General features: G+C 43.9%; 2 protein-coding genes and 1 long non-coding RNA gene across 11 annotated transcripts in view; 1 reads left to right on the forward strand and 2 right to left on the reverse strand.

Moving 5' to 3' along the window:
- Positions 1 to 2,562, reverse strand: part of USP34 (ubiquitin specific peptidase 34) — a 107,328-nt gene extending 104,766 nt beyond the window's left edge. For 8 of the 9 annotated variants that reach the window (XM_027738582.2, XM_027738583.2, XM_027738575.2 and 5 more), the window contains exon 1: positions 2,029 to 2,561. In XM_027738582.2, coding sequence (XP_027594383.1) covers positions 2,029 to 2,071 — 43 coding nt within the window. In that variant the 5' untranslated portion in view covers positions 2,072 to 2,561. Of the gene's footprint in view, positions 1 to 2,028 lie in introns of all 9 variants that reach the window. The other variant, XM_027738577.2, reaches the window with a different exon arrangement.
- A 30-nt stretch (positions 2,563 to 2,592) lies between these two features.
- LOC113997063 lies at positions 2,593 to 6,047 on the forward strand. Its single transcript, XR_003543985.2, has 2 exons — positions 2,593 to 3,033; positions 4,844 to 6,047. It is a non-coding gene; the product is annotated as an uncharacterized LOC113997063 (long non-coding RNA).
- Positions 6,048 to 8,905: 2,858 nt separating this feature from the next.
- Positions 8,906 to 16,009, reverse strand: part of XPO1 (exportin 1) — a 33,489-nt gene continuing 26,385 nt past the window's right edge. Inside the window, exons 17-25 of the mRNA XM_027738585.2 lie at positions 15,579 to 15,713; positions 14,503 to 14,686; positions 13,353 to 13,459; positions 12,807 to 13,001; positions 11,962 to 12,130; positions 11,161 to 11,295; positions 10,885 to 11,044; positions 10,710 to 10,806; positions 8,906 to 10,009 (exon numbers count right to left, since the gene is read on the reverse strand). Coding sequence (XP_027594386.1) covers positions 9,863 to 10,009; positions 10,710 to 10,806; positions 10,885 to 11,044; positions 11,161 to 11,295; positions 11,962 to 12,130; positions 12,807 to 13,001; positions 13,353 to 13,459; positions 14,503 to 14,686; positions 15,579 to 15,713 — 1,329 coding nt within the window. The 3' untranslated portion in view covers positions 8,906 to 9,862. The remainder of the gene's footprint in view (positions 10,010 to 10,709; positions 10,807 to 10,884; positions 11,045 to 11,160; positions 11,296 to 11,961; positions 12,131 to 12,806; positions 13,002 to 13,352; positions 13,460 to 14,502; positions 14,687 to 15,578; positions 15,714 to 16,009) is intronic.

Raw genomic sequence — 16,009 nt, forward strand, 5'->3', positions numbered from 1 at the left:
ACCACTTTTCACTTCTGCTGCAGTGTTTTAAAAACCAAGGCTTGACATCATTTCTGTATCGTGCACCTTTCGTTATGACTTAAGAAACGTAAAGAACTCAACTGGAAGTTATAAAAGAAACCACCCCTCCCTCCCAACTCATTCTCATCCAGTGAGAAGGGAGCACCATCACATGTCTTTGTATCCAAACACACACACACCAAATAGTTCTGGTTATTTACAGTGGCTTCTTTCTCTCAAGGGAAGGCCAAACTTAATGGTACCTCAGCAGCATTTTTGAAAATTAACTACACAGCAACAGAACTGCAGAATTTCCCTAATAAACTGGACTTAAAAAGACAAATTTACTCATAAATAGCAATTATCTGTCTTATATTATACAGAATCACTAAATTATCCATCCCTTAGCTATATATATATATATTAAAAAATAACTGTTAAAGTGATTTAAGACATTGTTTTATCTAGAGGGGAATATCTGTCTGCCTCAGTCCCAATTACCTTAAAACAACTGTAAAAAGCAACTCACACTGGGATTTCAGAGGTTCCTTGAAATACCATATTTAATGTTACAACTTTTTTTCTATTTGATCACACCAATCTCCATCAAGTTTAAGCCACGATTACTTATCAATCCAACCAAACCAAGCAAAGTTATCTCTTCCAACAAGCAGCTGTCATTGTATACCATTGATAATTCTGCCTTATTTTGAACCTACTGTTTATAAGCTCTTGGTCTATAATATCAACACATTCCCTGCCTCTCCAGTTGGGAAAGATAAGATACGCATGCTAAATCAAATAAATATCTCCTTCAAAACAAGATATTGGAAGTACAAGCTCAGCCAAACTCAGCAAACAAATTTAACAACCCAACAGTTCTCTGAGGTAGACCTCTTAATCTGATTCATTCCAGCCTCTGGGCTCTCCTGAAAGTTACTTTTACACCTACATTTTTTACTTTTTAAGTGAAACGCTGGCCATCACTGAATATCACGTTTCCCCAGCAAGAAAAAAGGAAAACATTTAATTGCTGTAGTATCTCAGGAAAGAGCAAACATCACATAGAACTGGGCCTCATGAGAGTGAAGACAACTCTACCCAAACCTTGTTGGAGGCAGCATTCTGTGCTTCGCTCTCTGGAACAGGATTTGCAGAGTGCAACCAGAAAAAATGCCATGTTTAAGGTCCCAGACAGTTAAAACTTCCCTTTAATCACAAACTTCAGCTGGTAAGTTGTTCCAATTCCTCAGCATCCGTACAAATGGTGGGGTTTTGGTCTTTGTTCGTGAGGCAGAGCCCCCTGAGAAGCCGGGAAGGTACCTTGGCTGCCACGGAGCTCAGGTTCCAAAGGGATACGCGAGGCCTACAGGGAATTTCGTGCCCAAAACGCTCCCGGTCGCAGCGGCAGCGGGGGGAACACCTGCTGTATCACCCCTGCGACCCTCCCGGTAACACTCGGGAAGAGGAAACTTCGGGAGGGAGCCAGAGACCACCCCCGGAGCCGAACACCCGGGGAGCACCTTCCCAGCCGAGCCAGGCTCCTCCGGGAGCCGCTTCCCTCGCAGCTTCGGGAAAATCGGCGCCCGAAAAGCACCTGCACCGCGAACCCAGGCCGGGCACAGGGAGGGGAAGGCAGGATCGCTCCGAGACGCCTTTGCTGCTGCTTAAAAGGGACCCAGCCCAGGCCCGGCAGCGCCGGAGCGGCTCCCGGGCAGCTCCTGAGCCCGGGCAGGCCCCGCCGCGGCTGCCGGGGATGCGGATCCCGGGGGGAAAGGGGGATGGAGCGGGGACACGGCGGCGGGCCCGCCCCAGGCCGCGGGGAGGGAAGGGGGAAGGAAGCGCGGAGCAGGGCATGGAGGGAGCTCCTCCATGGCCGGGCAGAGAGGGAACCCCGCGCCCGGGAGGCCCGAGGCGGGCGGGGAGAGGCGAGGAAGGAGGCGAAGCGCGGCTGTAACCCGGTGCAGAGGAGGGTCCGCGGGGTCCCGGCCCGGGGGGAGGGAAGCGGGGGAGGGCGGCCGCACTTACTCTCATTTAACACCTCCAGCAGCTCGGCGCAGCTCTCACACATTGTTCATTAACAGCAGCAGCCGCCGCCGCCGCCTCCTCCCGACCATTGATTGATCCGCTCGGTGCTGCTGATTGATGATTGATGGGGGCCGGGGCGGGGGTCACCGGGGGGGAGGGGAGAGAGGGGGCGGGAAGGAATGGGAAGAGAAGGGGAGGGGGGGGAGAGGCAGGGGCCGGTCTGGGATCCGGGGCGGCTGATCAATGCAAATGAGCCTGTGGCGGCGGCGGCGGCAGCGGGGAGGAGGAGGAGGAGGAGGAGAAGCCGAGTCACTCACTGGCTCCCAGGGACTCCACGCGCCGCCATTTTGCTGAGGGGGAAGGAGGAGGAGGAGGGGACGGGAGCGAAGGGGGGGACGGGGCGCTCGGGCGCCGCTCGGCAGTTTCCGACCAGGCAGGAGGAGGCGAAGGTGGCCGAGTCCCTCCTCCTCCCTTTTCCCTCTCGCCCCGCCTTCCCACCGCGGCTCCGAGCGGCGGGATGGCGAGCGGGGAGGAGGGGGAAAGGGGGCGGGAGGGTAAAATGGCGGCGGCGGCGGTTGGGCGCGCGCCCGGGGAAGGGCGGGAAGCGCCTCTCCCTGCCCTCTTCCCTTCTCCCTGCCCTCTTCCCGCCTCCCGCGGCCGGGAATCTCCGCCAGGAACGCGCACACGCCGCCGCTGTGACAGGGAACGGGGGGGGAGGGGGGAGCGGCTTCTCCTGCCCGCCCCTTCCTTCGGTGCCTGGAGCCGCGCTCGCCGCTGCCCGGGCTGCCTCAGGGACCTCCCGCCTGAAGGGAGCGCTTAGCCCGCCAGCTCCATAGAGAGGAAGCTCCGTGCTTCCAGGCGGTTTTCCAGGTCTTCGGGATGGTTTATTGGCGTTTTCCGCCGTCGGGACGCGGGACGGAAGAGCTGCCGCCATATCTCCTCCCCGCCCAGCCCGGCTGAGGGGAGCGGGGCACCTGTGGGCACCGGACCGCGAAAAGGGCTACGGTAGCGTTTTCTGCTAATAATGAATTTATTTTTACCTCCTATAGTTTTCCACCCTGCTTTCCTCCCTCCCCCCTCCCCTTCTTGGACAGTGATTTATTCTGCCCGGTGTCTAACGGCGCGTAGAGTGTCTGTGACTTGCTGGAAATAGCCCTTTTTTCATTAAAAGATACAGTCTGTCTCAAAAAACAAACCCAAAACTTCAGTTGAAGATAGATAATTTATGCTGATTACAACTACCAGTTCACTCTTGGGCGCGTTTTGAACAAGGTTTTGTACCCGCGGATTACAAATCTTAAGGCGAACAGCTGTTTTCCATTAAAAAAGGAAAAAAAAAAAAACAAACCATCTTTTTTTTTCTCCCATCTCTTAATCCTGCTCCCTCGCCCAGGTGCATGGAATTGGAATATGGATCACATGACAGATCGTGGCTGGTTTTTCTCCCCAAAGGAGGCACTTCACCAGTATTAAGTGCTAATTTTTATTTCTGTAGTACCACCCAGTGGTGAGCCCGTGTGTTACTCCCAGCCCTTCTGTTTGACTGACTCGTACATAGGATTAAGAAAACAAATCTATTAATAGCCGCAATGCAGATGCCATATAGTTCGGGAGAAAGTTAAAATAAAATCACCAAATGCGGGGGGAAGGAAAGAAAGAAAGAAAACAAAAAAAAAAAAAAAAAAACCAACAAAAAAAACAAAACAAAACAAAACTGGTTTGAGTTCTTCAGTGGCCGTCCTATTTTTTTTCCATTTAAAATAAGCCAGGTGGCAGTGGAGAAATGCAGTTCTGGGTTTAATTCCATGTGTGTGTTTTATCCAGGCTGGTAACACCGTGGAGGTTGAGTATATAACCTCCCACTCCAGAACTCTCTCCTCCTAACAGTCCTTGAGGCATCAGTTTGTTAAACTAAGAGAATTCCACTGCTGTTTAAAAATAAAGAGACGATTTACTGTAAACAACAGCTACAACTACTGTGGAAGTCAGGATCTTACTAGAACGATCTGTCATCTTGACTTCTTGTCGCTTGTCTTTGAAATACTTTCCAGATTAGGTTTATCATCAAGGATAGCTATTCCTAAATACTCCCTGCTTAAATTGCCTTTTACTAATTTAAACAAATATAGAAAATTGAGTGTCCACGAGGCACAGATTCCTTATCTGTTACTTAATTCACATGTTAATGCCAGTGTCTTTCAATACAGATTTCTGAGAATAACAAAGGGTACTAATAAGAGACAAGGGGAAGACTGAGTAAAAAAATAAAAACTTCCCTTAAATTTTTACTGATCTTTCTCATTGGTTGTAACTTATATAGTCAGTCTTTTCTGAACAATGTATTTTCTATTGAGAGAAATCTAACCAGCACTAGCTAGTTAGTTATTAATTAGTTACATAAATGGTTATTATTATTATGGAGATTTAGTTAATAACTAACCGGTTTAGTTATTAAAATTACACAGGTATACCAGAGCCTGTAGGGCCTTTTTTGGTTGTGTGATCTCTTCCAGATAGCATAAAAACTTCTATAATGAAAAAAAAAAAAGAGCAGTCCAGAATATTACAATTATCATGTTCTGCTCATGCCTGAATTAAGGTAGCAACCACCTTTCTCTTCTAGAGCAATTCCAAAGCTTGAGATCCATCAAAAGGTGGCTGAGAGGGGTTTATGTTGTGCATGTATGTTAATTTTAGTAGATTTTGTGCTGCCTTACCTTTTGTGTCCAGATCATTTGTTATCATAGAAAAACCCCATTCCACAATCTGCATAATCTGATTTGAATTGACTTTCTGCTTTTTCTTCCTTATGCAGGCCCTGCAGTAACTTTAACAACAGAATCCAAGTGAACTGCCAGAAACACCTTAAAAGATGGTTTTCCTGACAAATCAGCTCTTTGATCTGAGAGCAGCAGCACCAGAGTCAGCAGAAGGAAGGGAGGAAGGGGCCTTCTGGAGCGTGGAGGTGTCACATGCCAAGCTCAAGGAGCACAACAGAAGAGCATTGGGTGACCTTGAGTCACTCCTGCTTTTGTTCAGAATGGAATATTGAAAGCAAAATTCCTTTTACTGCACGCAATTTAATTTTTTTTCTAACTAGAGATTTTAACCTGAGATTAAATTACAGACAAGAACTGTAACTGCCTGATGAGTGATCATCAGCCTCCTGCCCTCCTGTGCTTGGCTTTCTCCTGACCTTTCTTCTCTCCCTGTGCCATTCCAGCAAGGTTGTTTTATCCCCAGGAGGCCTCTTCCCTTCCCTTGACTGTGAAGCTCCTCGAGGATCTGGAAATATTTGCTCTGGTAAAGTGCCAGCACTGCTCCAGAGGAGTAACTTGGAGAAATGAAAGACGTGGGCAAAACTAAAACTCTTTAATCCAAATTTAGGACTGGGTTAAGAGTTTGAGAACATACACTTGCCAAAATTCATGTCCCAACACTGAACTAAAAATCCTGTTTTTCTTTAACATAAAGATGGAGTCCAGTTATATCTGTGACCTCGAGGCTGGAATGCTGCTGGAAATCATTGGAAGCCACATGTAAATTAACCCACTTTTAAAGTTTCACCACTTGACTGCCACTGCTCTCTTAGCATTTTCAGCTTTTTAACAAGCTTCTCATTTAACTAGACCCCGAGAAGCCAAATTCAATTAGTTTGATTTAGCCCAAATAGTAGAGAATATACTCAGAATTCAGCTGCATTAGGCCAAAAATGCATCATGGAAGTACAGAAAAGGCATTTCTGAGCACGAGAGTGCCACCAGCATCTGAACCACCTTACCAGAGAGTCCAGGCAGCTTCTGTTGGACATTGGGACCATGAAAGTCTATAAACTTCAAGACTCAGGAAAAGCTGAGGCAATATTTAAAAAGACTTAAGATTTAAAATGTGTTCACAACAAAAAAAACCCGGGCCACTTGGTACATGTTGATGGGGCACCTGGAAGAGATATTCCAGTGTATCTTTTAGGAAAAAGTGCTGTTTGGCTTTTAACTTACAAATAAAAGTGAAAAATCTGAGTGTGTTGTTTTTATTCATACTCTTAACTTCCCTAATATTCCTCCTCGATCCCACTGACAGCACAAACAGGGAGTGAGAAACACACGGAGACCAACAGCAGCACACGGGGCAGGTTTGGACATCTGAACTCTGGGATTTTGTGTGCTTTAGGTAATTCAGGTGCACTGTGAATCCCTCCTCTGGAATAGCCAGGCCTTTTCCCAAGGGAGTCCTGCTGACCCTAATCTGCAGGATTGGACAGTGAAGGATCTCCTGAAGCTGAAAGTCCAAAAGTAAGTTCAGTCTCAAGAACTCAACGCAGAGGTGCCTTCCTGATGGGCAGCTGAAGGGAAGGGCATCTTTTTTTCCTCATTTTCTGACCCAAAACAGTTTTTCCAGAGCCATCTCCAAGCATTTCAGTTTGGAGGCAAACCCAGAAGTGGGGAGAAAGGGAGTAAGTTTAGACATACCTTCCAGCAAATCCCAACAGCACCCCAGGAGTCTTGGATCAGCAATAATCATTTACCTGGTGCTGAAGGGACTGTGGGACACTCTGGCCCCTCATCACAGCACCGAGGCAAGTCCCTTACCTCAGGCAACCTCTTCATGCATCATTTTCAGCATCTTTTCCTCATTTTTCCCCCCCCTTTGAGCTCAACTTTTCTTGCCTTTCCAGTGCCAAGAAGTCTCAGAAGTAACTAAAGCCTTCCTGGAGAGATGAGCGTTTCTAAAGCTGGTGGTTTTTTGCATAAATATTAGCTTTATTGGAAAATAGTTCACTTAAACCAATCAGATTAACACACACCAAATTATTCTAGTTTAAAAAAAAAAAAAAAACAAAACCAACTAACCTAAAATGCTTTGGAAGAGAATCTGCTTCAGTTACAGTAGCAAACACATCATGGCAGCCTGAAACAAGTACTTGGGGTGTCTCCAGCAGCTGACAATCCATTCATGTAAACACAGAAAACACCCCCAAATATTCGTATTTATCGATGTACCTGGAGTACACAGAACTGGTTTTTGTAAAATCTGTATAGAAATATGCACAAAACATTGGTTTACATATAATTACAAGTTATGTAGATGTTTATATGATGGTTCATGCTTTTTGTCCATATATTTTGATTTACAGGGTGTGCATTAGAACTAGAACTTCCTTAGATGTACATTGTAATTTTTTCTCAACCCCCCCCCACATTCAGGATAACTGCACTGGAAATATGCACACACACAAGTCAAATCTTCAATGGTATCCAGAACTCTGCATAAGCTGCATTTTTATAGCAGCTGCAGAGATCAGGGAAAGGCACCAATTTTCTGAACAAGACAAGACCACAGTTAAATTTTTAGATCTAAAAGGGAAGCAAAACCTAAGATTAAAATGTTGGTAACTTAGATAATCCATAAGGTATCAAAATAACGCAACAACTCTTCTCTGAATCAACATAAAAATACATTTTGGATTTGTTGAGAGTTTAGGTCACATTTAATTCTTCAGTGGACAAGCCGACCACGAGCCCCAGACCAACTTCAACCTTTAAGGAAGGAACACGTCTAACTTTATTACCTGTATGGATTTGTTCCAAAGTGTTTGGAATGCACTGTGAATGCCACCACACATCAGAACCAGTTCAGTGCTCAGCTCTGTGACTCACTGATTAATCTGATGTCATGCTATGAGTGGGATTTATTTCCATTTTATTTCCATCTTAATAACCTTTTCTTACTTCTCTGCACAGCTTTTGATAATCTGTAGCTCTAACACTGCAACTCAGCTGGTCACGAGCCCTTTCATGTCCTTCCCACACGTGTCCTTTAACAGCACTTCAAATATTTCACTTTAAACTGCCCATTAAAGACAATGTGGCCTTCACAGGGCGGAACAAAAAGCTCCACATGACGGGAAGACATGGAAAAGCTTTAATGAGGAGCTTTAAGGAGAGAAAGAAATGAGTTTTGTAACTATTAACAGCTTTGGCAGGCTGTACTCTTAAGTGCCAGCCATCCAGGGTTTGAGGAACTTTCTTTCCAAGGATCAAGTGCCAGCTCACACCATGTCCAAGGGCCTTCCCGGGGCCGGCGCCGTAAAACACACGGAGAGATGGTCACCAACACAAACGTGGGACTGGAAACGTTCCGGTCACAGCTAAAATCCTACAGGAACACTGCTAACTCATGCACCCCTACTGCAAAAGGAACATACAGCACAAAGTTAACTATGGTACCCAAACTGACAGCAAACACCTCCACACCTGCCCGGCCTCGGTTTACGGCTCTCAGGGAATGGCCACACTCGGCACCGTAGGAACAGTCTGGAGACTGGAGACCAAACCGATGGGAAAAACTTTGGGAGAGCTCGACATCAACTGTTAGAAAACACAGACAGGACATTACAGAGATGGGGAAGCCACGACTGCACACAACCTCAGTGTTCACACTGCGTCATAAATCTGTGAAAATCATTTAACTACAAAACTTTAGGTAGAAAAATAACTGTAGATCTTGTCTACACGTGTTATTCACACGGACTATTATTAACTGCTTAGTCAAGATACAGTGCAATGCCTCTTTGAAATAAACTGCAAAGAGTCCAGAGAGAGAAAGAGCAAGAGTACCTCATTCATTCCTGGCATTTCAGAGTAACGGAGTATGGAATATTTATCCATGGAGGTAAGTCAGAACAGCTACTGTACTTCCAAGTGGAGCCCAACTTTAGTTCATGTTCACTTCAAGCACAGCCAAAGTCCTTGAGATGAGGCAAGCCAGAAGCAAGTTATCTAGACCTCAAGGAACTTCTCCTACACCTTCAAATACAAATCTTAAATATGATCACAGCATTTTCATCCAATAAAAGAATAAGCCGAAGAAAGAAAAATAAATGTAAACCAAGTTTATTTTGCTTTTAAGTAGTGTTCTTTAAGCACTACAGCATGGTAAACAATGTAAATTAGTATAAGTCATCTCAAAAGCCAGTTTTTTTGTTTTTTTTTTGTTTGTTTGTTTTTTTTTTTATTTTATGAGTTGTTAAAAAGATGCAGCCTATTCTAACAGGATAAATATTTTAACCATTTCACTTCGAGTTAATGAAGGCTCACAAATGAGCAACACTCCTCATTGAGGAAAACAAAAAGCTGTTGTCGACAAAGCGACAGCACACACACAAAAACAAAAGAACTGTGTAAAAATAACTAACTGTACTGTGTTCCCATACTCTTCAGAAGTTGCTTTACAATGGGATGATATGCACATGATCTTGCTGCAAACTTGCCATACAACTTGCAAATACACGTAGCCTACAGCCTTACCACTCGGTCCAAAAAGCTGCTAACTGCTCAGAACAAAGGCAGCACTAGAATCCTCTGCTGAACAATGAATTCAATCTGCTTTACTCTTCACCTTTTCTCCTAGACTGCAGGACAGACTAGAAAGAAAAACCGAATTTTTAAAAAAAAAAAAAAAAAAAAAAAAATCGATACTCTTACAGGAAATTGGATTATTTTGCAATATAGTCTTTTACAAGTTAAACGTTTTGCCTATTTTTTTTTCCCCTTAGCCACAAAATGGGCATGAAGTAATTACTTTGAAAATGCCTTAATTTTCAACTTCATGCAAATCTAAATAAAGATGACCAAACAAAAGCTTAAACAATGGAAGGATATTTCACAGAAAATTTCTTATACAAAAAACACATAAGAAAAAAGGGCCACTAGGTGACATTTTAATTTACAAATTGGCATCATTTTGGTCAACAAATATCCAAGTGCTGTTTTCTTCTATCACAACAAAGTAGCTGTACAGAAGGAAAACTGCAAAACTTGTTTTATTTTTGTTTTTAATCGCACATCTCCTCAGGAATTTCATGTGGATTAAGGATGCCGGGTACAGACATCTGAAGTTTATGTTTCTCCTCTTGAGCCTGTCGAAGGGCTGTTTCTCTCTCCTCTAAGAATAAGTCTGATGTGTCTTCACCTGCAAATTCCTGTATAATTCACAGAAAAACATTAGTTTATTGTCAAATGCTTTAGGTAGAGTTATGAGCTTCCAAAATGACAAGGAAAACATCTTCCCATCCCCTGTTTGCTTGGATTTCTGCTCCTAAGGTCAGAATTAATAGAAAGCAATGCAAAATAATTGAAGATTCTCACCATGTGTTACAGAAAGGGATGCTGAAGTTACCCAGCATTTGGAGCAGAATCATGATAATTAAAGCAGAATCATTACAATTGTCAAACACCTGACAATTGTCATCTCAAAACTAATTCAAAACTCTTTCCTACAGTCTTAGAATTCTAGCGTCTTTAGAAAAATAAAGGTATAGCATTACTGCAACAAATTTCAAAACTGGTCCAATTTCCAAGCAGAACTGAAACAAAATCTGGTTAAAAATCAACTTCTAACCTGTTTGAGCAAGTTCTGCAGCTGTCTTAGACACTGGAATTGTGTGTGCAGCATAAAATACAAGTGATGATGTTTAAGCTCAATTTATAAAATTAAATCCCACTGAAACAGATTCCATGGAACACCATAAACCATTGGACAGAGTTCTCAATGCATTTTAAGAAGCTGCAAAGAAACTTGTATCTCTAAGCAAACACAGAATGAACACTGTCCAAGCTCTTTCCAACAATATCCTGCTGAAAACTGGTTTAAATTCCTTGAAAAAAGCACACCCAACATACCTTGATTTGGACCAGGAAATCCCTTAGGTGTTCCTTGAAGGCAGGAATATCCTGGTTTAAACTGAACAGTCCTGTTACGAACAGCTTCACCTGGGCACTGACAACAAACACATCCATTAGTATCCCAAGGTGGAAGAGCCCACTCAGAAGCACCAATGAATCATGGCAGACTTACTCTTGCAGGTGAGGAAATGCAGACTTGAGGAGATTGGCCACATACTCCTGGATAAACATTTGGTTGTTCACTGGATTCCCAGGGTTTAGGGGAGTACTGATCTTTCCCTCTTCTACCAAGTTGAACATGTAGGCCAGGATTGATGCATGCATTGTCAAACCTGCAGGGATCAGAGCCAGGCACGCAGGGATTAATTCCCAACAGGATGTGCTCCGTTATTTGATGTTCAGGAGGATGGTTTTCCATCCCCTGCCCCCCCCCGAGGCCAATTCCTACCTGCAGTGTGCGAGGTGTCCGTCACCACGGAGAAGATGTGCTGGAGGATGTCGCAGAAATACGTCTGGTAGAAGCTCTGGGCAGCCGTCTCCTCCTGGGCAACGTTCTGGAGTAGAGTATAAAGGATCTGAAGTCCTGCAAAAGAGGTGTTAAAAAAAAAAAAAAAAAAAACACTTAAGTTACCAGCTGACCAATATCTGGCCTTTCCTAAAAGGACACGGATACGCCGAGAAATTCTGGCTGGCACCAAAAATCCCAGCACGGCATGTGAGGGCTCTGCCGGGCACTAGAGGGCACTGCTGCCCTGACATGGCCCACCCCTGCAGCTGCATTGGCATAGCATTAGCAAAAACAGCAAATCACAGCCCTTAATGAGGGAAACCCTCTGCCCAGTGTTTGCTAATTAAGCAAGGGAAGGTGTTTTAATGTCCGGATTTACAAGGGAACTTAAATAACTTTCCCAGGTGAAACACAACTGAACAGCACCTTTCTCCAATCAGTGAAAAAAAAAAAAAACCTCAGTGGTTTCACAGGTTTTTTTGTAGCACCAGTTTGAGCTGAGGCATTCATTCAGCCACTTCAGAAGAGTGCAAGCAGACACTGTAACACTGCTCCCTTCCAGCTACAGGAATGAAACAGCAACCAAGTATCTCAGCCCATTCACGGATACCTGGCTGACACCTTGGAGCTGAGAGAGAGGAATATTCTTGTGCAAATCACATGACTGATACACCAAGTTCGACTAAAGAAAACAGCATTTGACCAGGAAACACGTGATCTGCATCAAACACTGCCATTTACCTGTATCTGCAACGTTTCTCATTGTATGTTTGAAAGCCCAAATAATAGAGTCCAGAACAAGTTTGAACTGTGCAGGTGGAATGGCCAGGAAGGCTGGGAAGCAGTGAGAATTTACAGCCTGGAGTAGCAAGAAGAAGTTTGTTCTATGTTCAGGATATTCTTCAAAGTCCTAGAAAGAGAAGGGGAAAGAAAAGTCAGGTCTCCTGAAGTTCCATCTTAAGATTTTCTGTTAAGCAGAGCAAGCCAGTAGCTTGACACAGAACAGCACTGACATCCCAGGTTTAAATTCAAAGCAAAGGTTACAGTTCTCTGAGTTTTTCCCCACCAAAGCTTGGCAAGACCATCTTCTACAGTGACACAACACTGAAAGGCTGAGCCACAGCGTGTCAGGGCACAGCCTCAGTCACTGCTCAGGCCACAGACACCACACAGAGAGACTCAAGCCTGGTTAGGCACCAAAACTGCCACAGGGGTCCAATTTCTGGCTATACCCTGCTGGCAAAGTAGCACTAATTCAGTGGTGGTGCTCAAGTGTTGTGCAAATACATCTGGCACACTGTAGCACAAGGACTGCATCAGTGAGGAGATACTCAACATGACTGATCAGTGCCTGTGTTCATAAACTTAAAAGATTTATAGATTCTAGCAGTTAGTCCTACAGTGACACTTGACTGTAGCACAGCCCTCCTTCCAGGCAAGGCCCCAGAAAAATTATTGATGATTTGAGCAGAAATTTCATCAAATTCAACTTCGTGACTGGCAAAAAAACAGGGAGATGATTCACAAGACACCAGCATGGAAGCATTCCAGGGGAGATGCCTTGTCCTGAGCTGAAACGTAAATACCTTGTTGATCATGTTTAATGTGCACTCAAAGACAGCATCGAAGATCTGAGGTATTTCAGCAGTGATGTGCCCCCCCAGCTTGTTGACAATGATGGCCATGGTGCTGAGCACCTCAGGCTCCCGCGCCGCGGGCACGTTCCGCTGGTAGTCGATGAGAACTGCATCCAACAACGGAGGAACAAAGTTTTCAGCTACCTAATTGGAAGAGTAAACCGTGGTTATGCAGTGCAGCTACGGAGCAAAGGCTCCAGCACGTGGTTCCTAAGGAAAAGGGTTGCCTGGAGCTCAACGGGGAAGTTGAAATACGTTCCCATCCTCTGTATCCACCTTCCCACAGGGCTCTTAAACCTCCTTGATTCCCTCCAAGATCACCCTCAGCTAAAAACTGAAGTATCTCAAACATAGCTAAGCTTACCTCTCCTTTCTATTTTACAGACCTCCTGAAGCAAGTTCTCCTGTGACCAACTGGTTCAGTCAACAGAACACAAACCAGAGCTCTTCCCAATTCTGCCTTAGGAGTTATTTGTACAAAATGCATCTACTTACCATCTGTGGATCATTGGACCTGCTCACCCAGCCAGAAATTAGCTTCAGAGTTTCCCTTTTTACAGTCCTCATACTTCTAATCAAGGGCTGCTTTGTTACCATTTCACCTGGAAAATTTTAAAGCTTCAGTTAATTGTGTGAGGTGTAAAAAAAAAACAAAAATAGAAGATTAGGCTGACATTAACAGAACTGAGAATGCTTGATTTTTATATCCAAATTACAAAGACTGTTAAAGGCTTCCTTTGTCTTTAATCTTCACCAATTGTAAAGACATGCTCTGAGGTGACTGCAATCCCAGCAGTTGCTGGCCAAGGAGAACACCAGGCCTACAGCCCCAGCAACTGCTTCCTAAAATTCACTGTGTCTGACAAGGACAAATTCTGGCCATTAGAGCTGCTGAATGAAAATGTATTGATTTCTCAGCCACTTTTCTTCTGAATTCTGAGAATCTACTTCAAGGTAAAGCAGCTGCTCCGTTTCCAAGTTCCATTTAACATTCCCAATTCCAGGTATCATCATCTGCACCGGCCCGAGAACCGCTCGGAACACAGAACTCAACAACTGACTCATTTCATCTCGTAATGAACCACCACAGAAGCACCTTCTGCTGAGACACCACAGGCCCTTATTTATCTGGTAAAAATAGCTATGTGAGGTAATTGATAATTCCTCCTCTGTGACTGAAAGCCTGGTTTATCCTGACTTTTGAGGCCTCTTCACTCACAATTCTGCAACGCAGCTCGGGAGCAGCAGAGTCTGGTACAAAACCTGCCAACAGCTTCTGAGGAAATGGCTGAGATTCTATTTACAGAGAGGCTTTTAACACTCAAAATCAGAGTCAGCTCCAAGAACACACACTACTTGGTCTCAGCAAGATGCCTATTAATTCTAAGTAAGCATCTCCACTGTTCTCAATCTTCCTCAAACCTTCTCATTCAGAGATGTTTTTTCCTCCCTCTAAAACTGGGAGTTCTTTATTTCAATACAACGACTGGTTAACAAAGAGATTGAAACAAGCACTTCCAATTCTTTTCTACTTTCCCAAACAGTAAATTCAAACAGTGACAACAACCTAATTGGGATGTACTTTGAAACCTGATGGCAGACACTGCTTACCCCCCATTTTCAGGAAGAACCTGGAATTTCTTACCATTAGCCTGAATAGCTGCAGAAATATTTTCACTTAGGCACTTGTACACATTCAGCATATCTAAATAAATTCTTCCAAGCTGAATCACAAAGGGGTGGCCAACTGCTTTACACGCTCTCACATTGGTTTTCAGAATGCTACCAAGCTGCTTGACTGTTTCAGGATCCTTTAGGATATCAACATTCTGTTAAAAAAAAAAATTAAGAGTTCATATTGGTTAGTGAATATAACTGCCCTGTGGCTTTCAATATAAAAGCCTGAAGTTGAAACAATTTATCTTATACACTGCCTTAAAGAACACATCATTGACATTCATGGACTTTACATACATACATATATATATATATATATATATACACATACACACACTGCTCTTTATTTCATGGCACTTGCCAGTACCCACAACAGAGTCAGGATAAAACTTGAAATTATTTCATTCTGCTCGTCTGCAGAAGTATTTTTGCTGCAGTGGTAAAAGCATTACTCTAGTTGCAGAAAGGGAAAAAAACCTAAGGAGATTAAGAAGGTGAAAACCGAAGTGGTCCAAAGGAAATGCAGTGGAAGTGCTCTTTTTTTAAGAGGGAAATCAGAGTAAGAAAAGTAACTCAAGCTCACTGAAGTTTCAGGTTCTTAATTAGATTAACTGCAAATGGATTGTCTCTTGTGCAGTGTCAAGACTGCTGTTCTTTAAGTATTTTGGAAGACTGAAAGACATGGAATGTAAAAGTAAGAAGTAAAGACATGCTTTACATTATTTTTAGCATTATAACTTTCCTGTTATCCAGAAAGAAAACCCACTCAGCCACGTGAAAGGCCTTTAAAAATCTACTGCAAATAAAAATCTACTCTGTGCAGTAACAAAAAACTGTGCTTTCGATCAGATTTAAACAAATATTTTGTCATTTAAGTCTCCTCTCTCAAAACAGCACTTTCATTGTCACGTCAGTGACTGTTTTTAGCCATCTTGTTGTGAAGTCCACCCCAGCTCTGTGCACTTCCATGTGAAAATATGCAAAAACAAACATTTAGCAGCTTTTCACCTGAACATGGAAGACATTTAGAACTTCTGAGCTCACCTTTGTTGCCTGTTGGATGATGCTGTCCCACACCTGGTTGGGCAGCAACATGTACTTTTCTATCAGGTGCTCCTGCACAGTCTGGTCCGTCTGGGCCCCGATCATGTATCCCACTGCTTCGTAAAACGTGTGCACCTGGGGGGGAAGCAGCAGCACAGCAAGCAGGGAGGTTAAAAAGGAGGGAGGAAAAACTTTAAACATAGCCAGACATGTTTAAAAACTGGCTTCCATTGCTCCTGGAAGTGTTTTTTTTCCGGATGCCAGACCCACTCTGCCCAAAGTTTCAGTATGTTATTGCAACATCTCAGTGCTTGTCACATGTGAACACTATTCTCCCTTCCAGGACACATTTCCCCTTCCCTTTTGGCTTAGTCCTCACCCCCTCCTTCAAAAATACAACCACTGTCCAAATATACTGTTATAATACAGTA

This window comes from Pipra filicauda, unplaced genomic scaffold (genome assembly GCF_003945595.2).
Source record: "Pipra filicauda isolate LSUMZ 115617 unplaced genomic scaffold, ASM394559v2 scaffold118_size2161507_pilon, whole genome shotgun sequence".
Classification (NCBI taxonomy): domain Eukaryota; kingdom Metazoa; phylum Chordata; class Aves; order Passeriformes; family Pipridae; genus Pipra; species Pipra filicauda.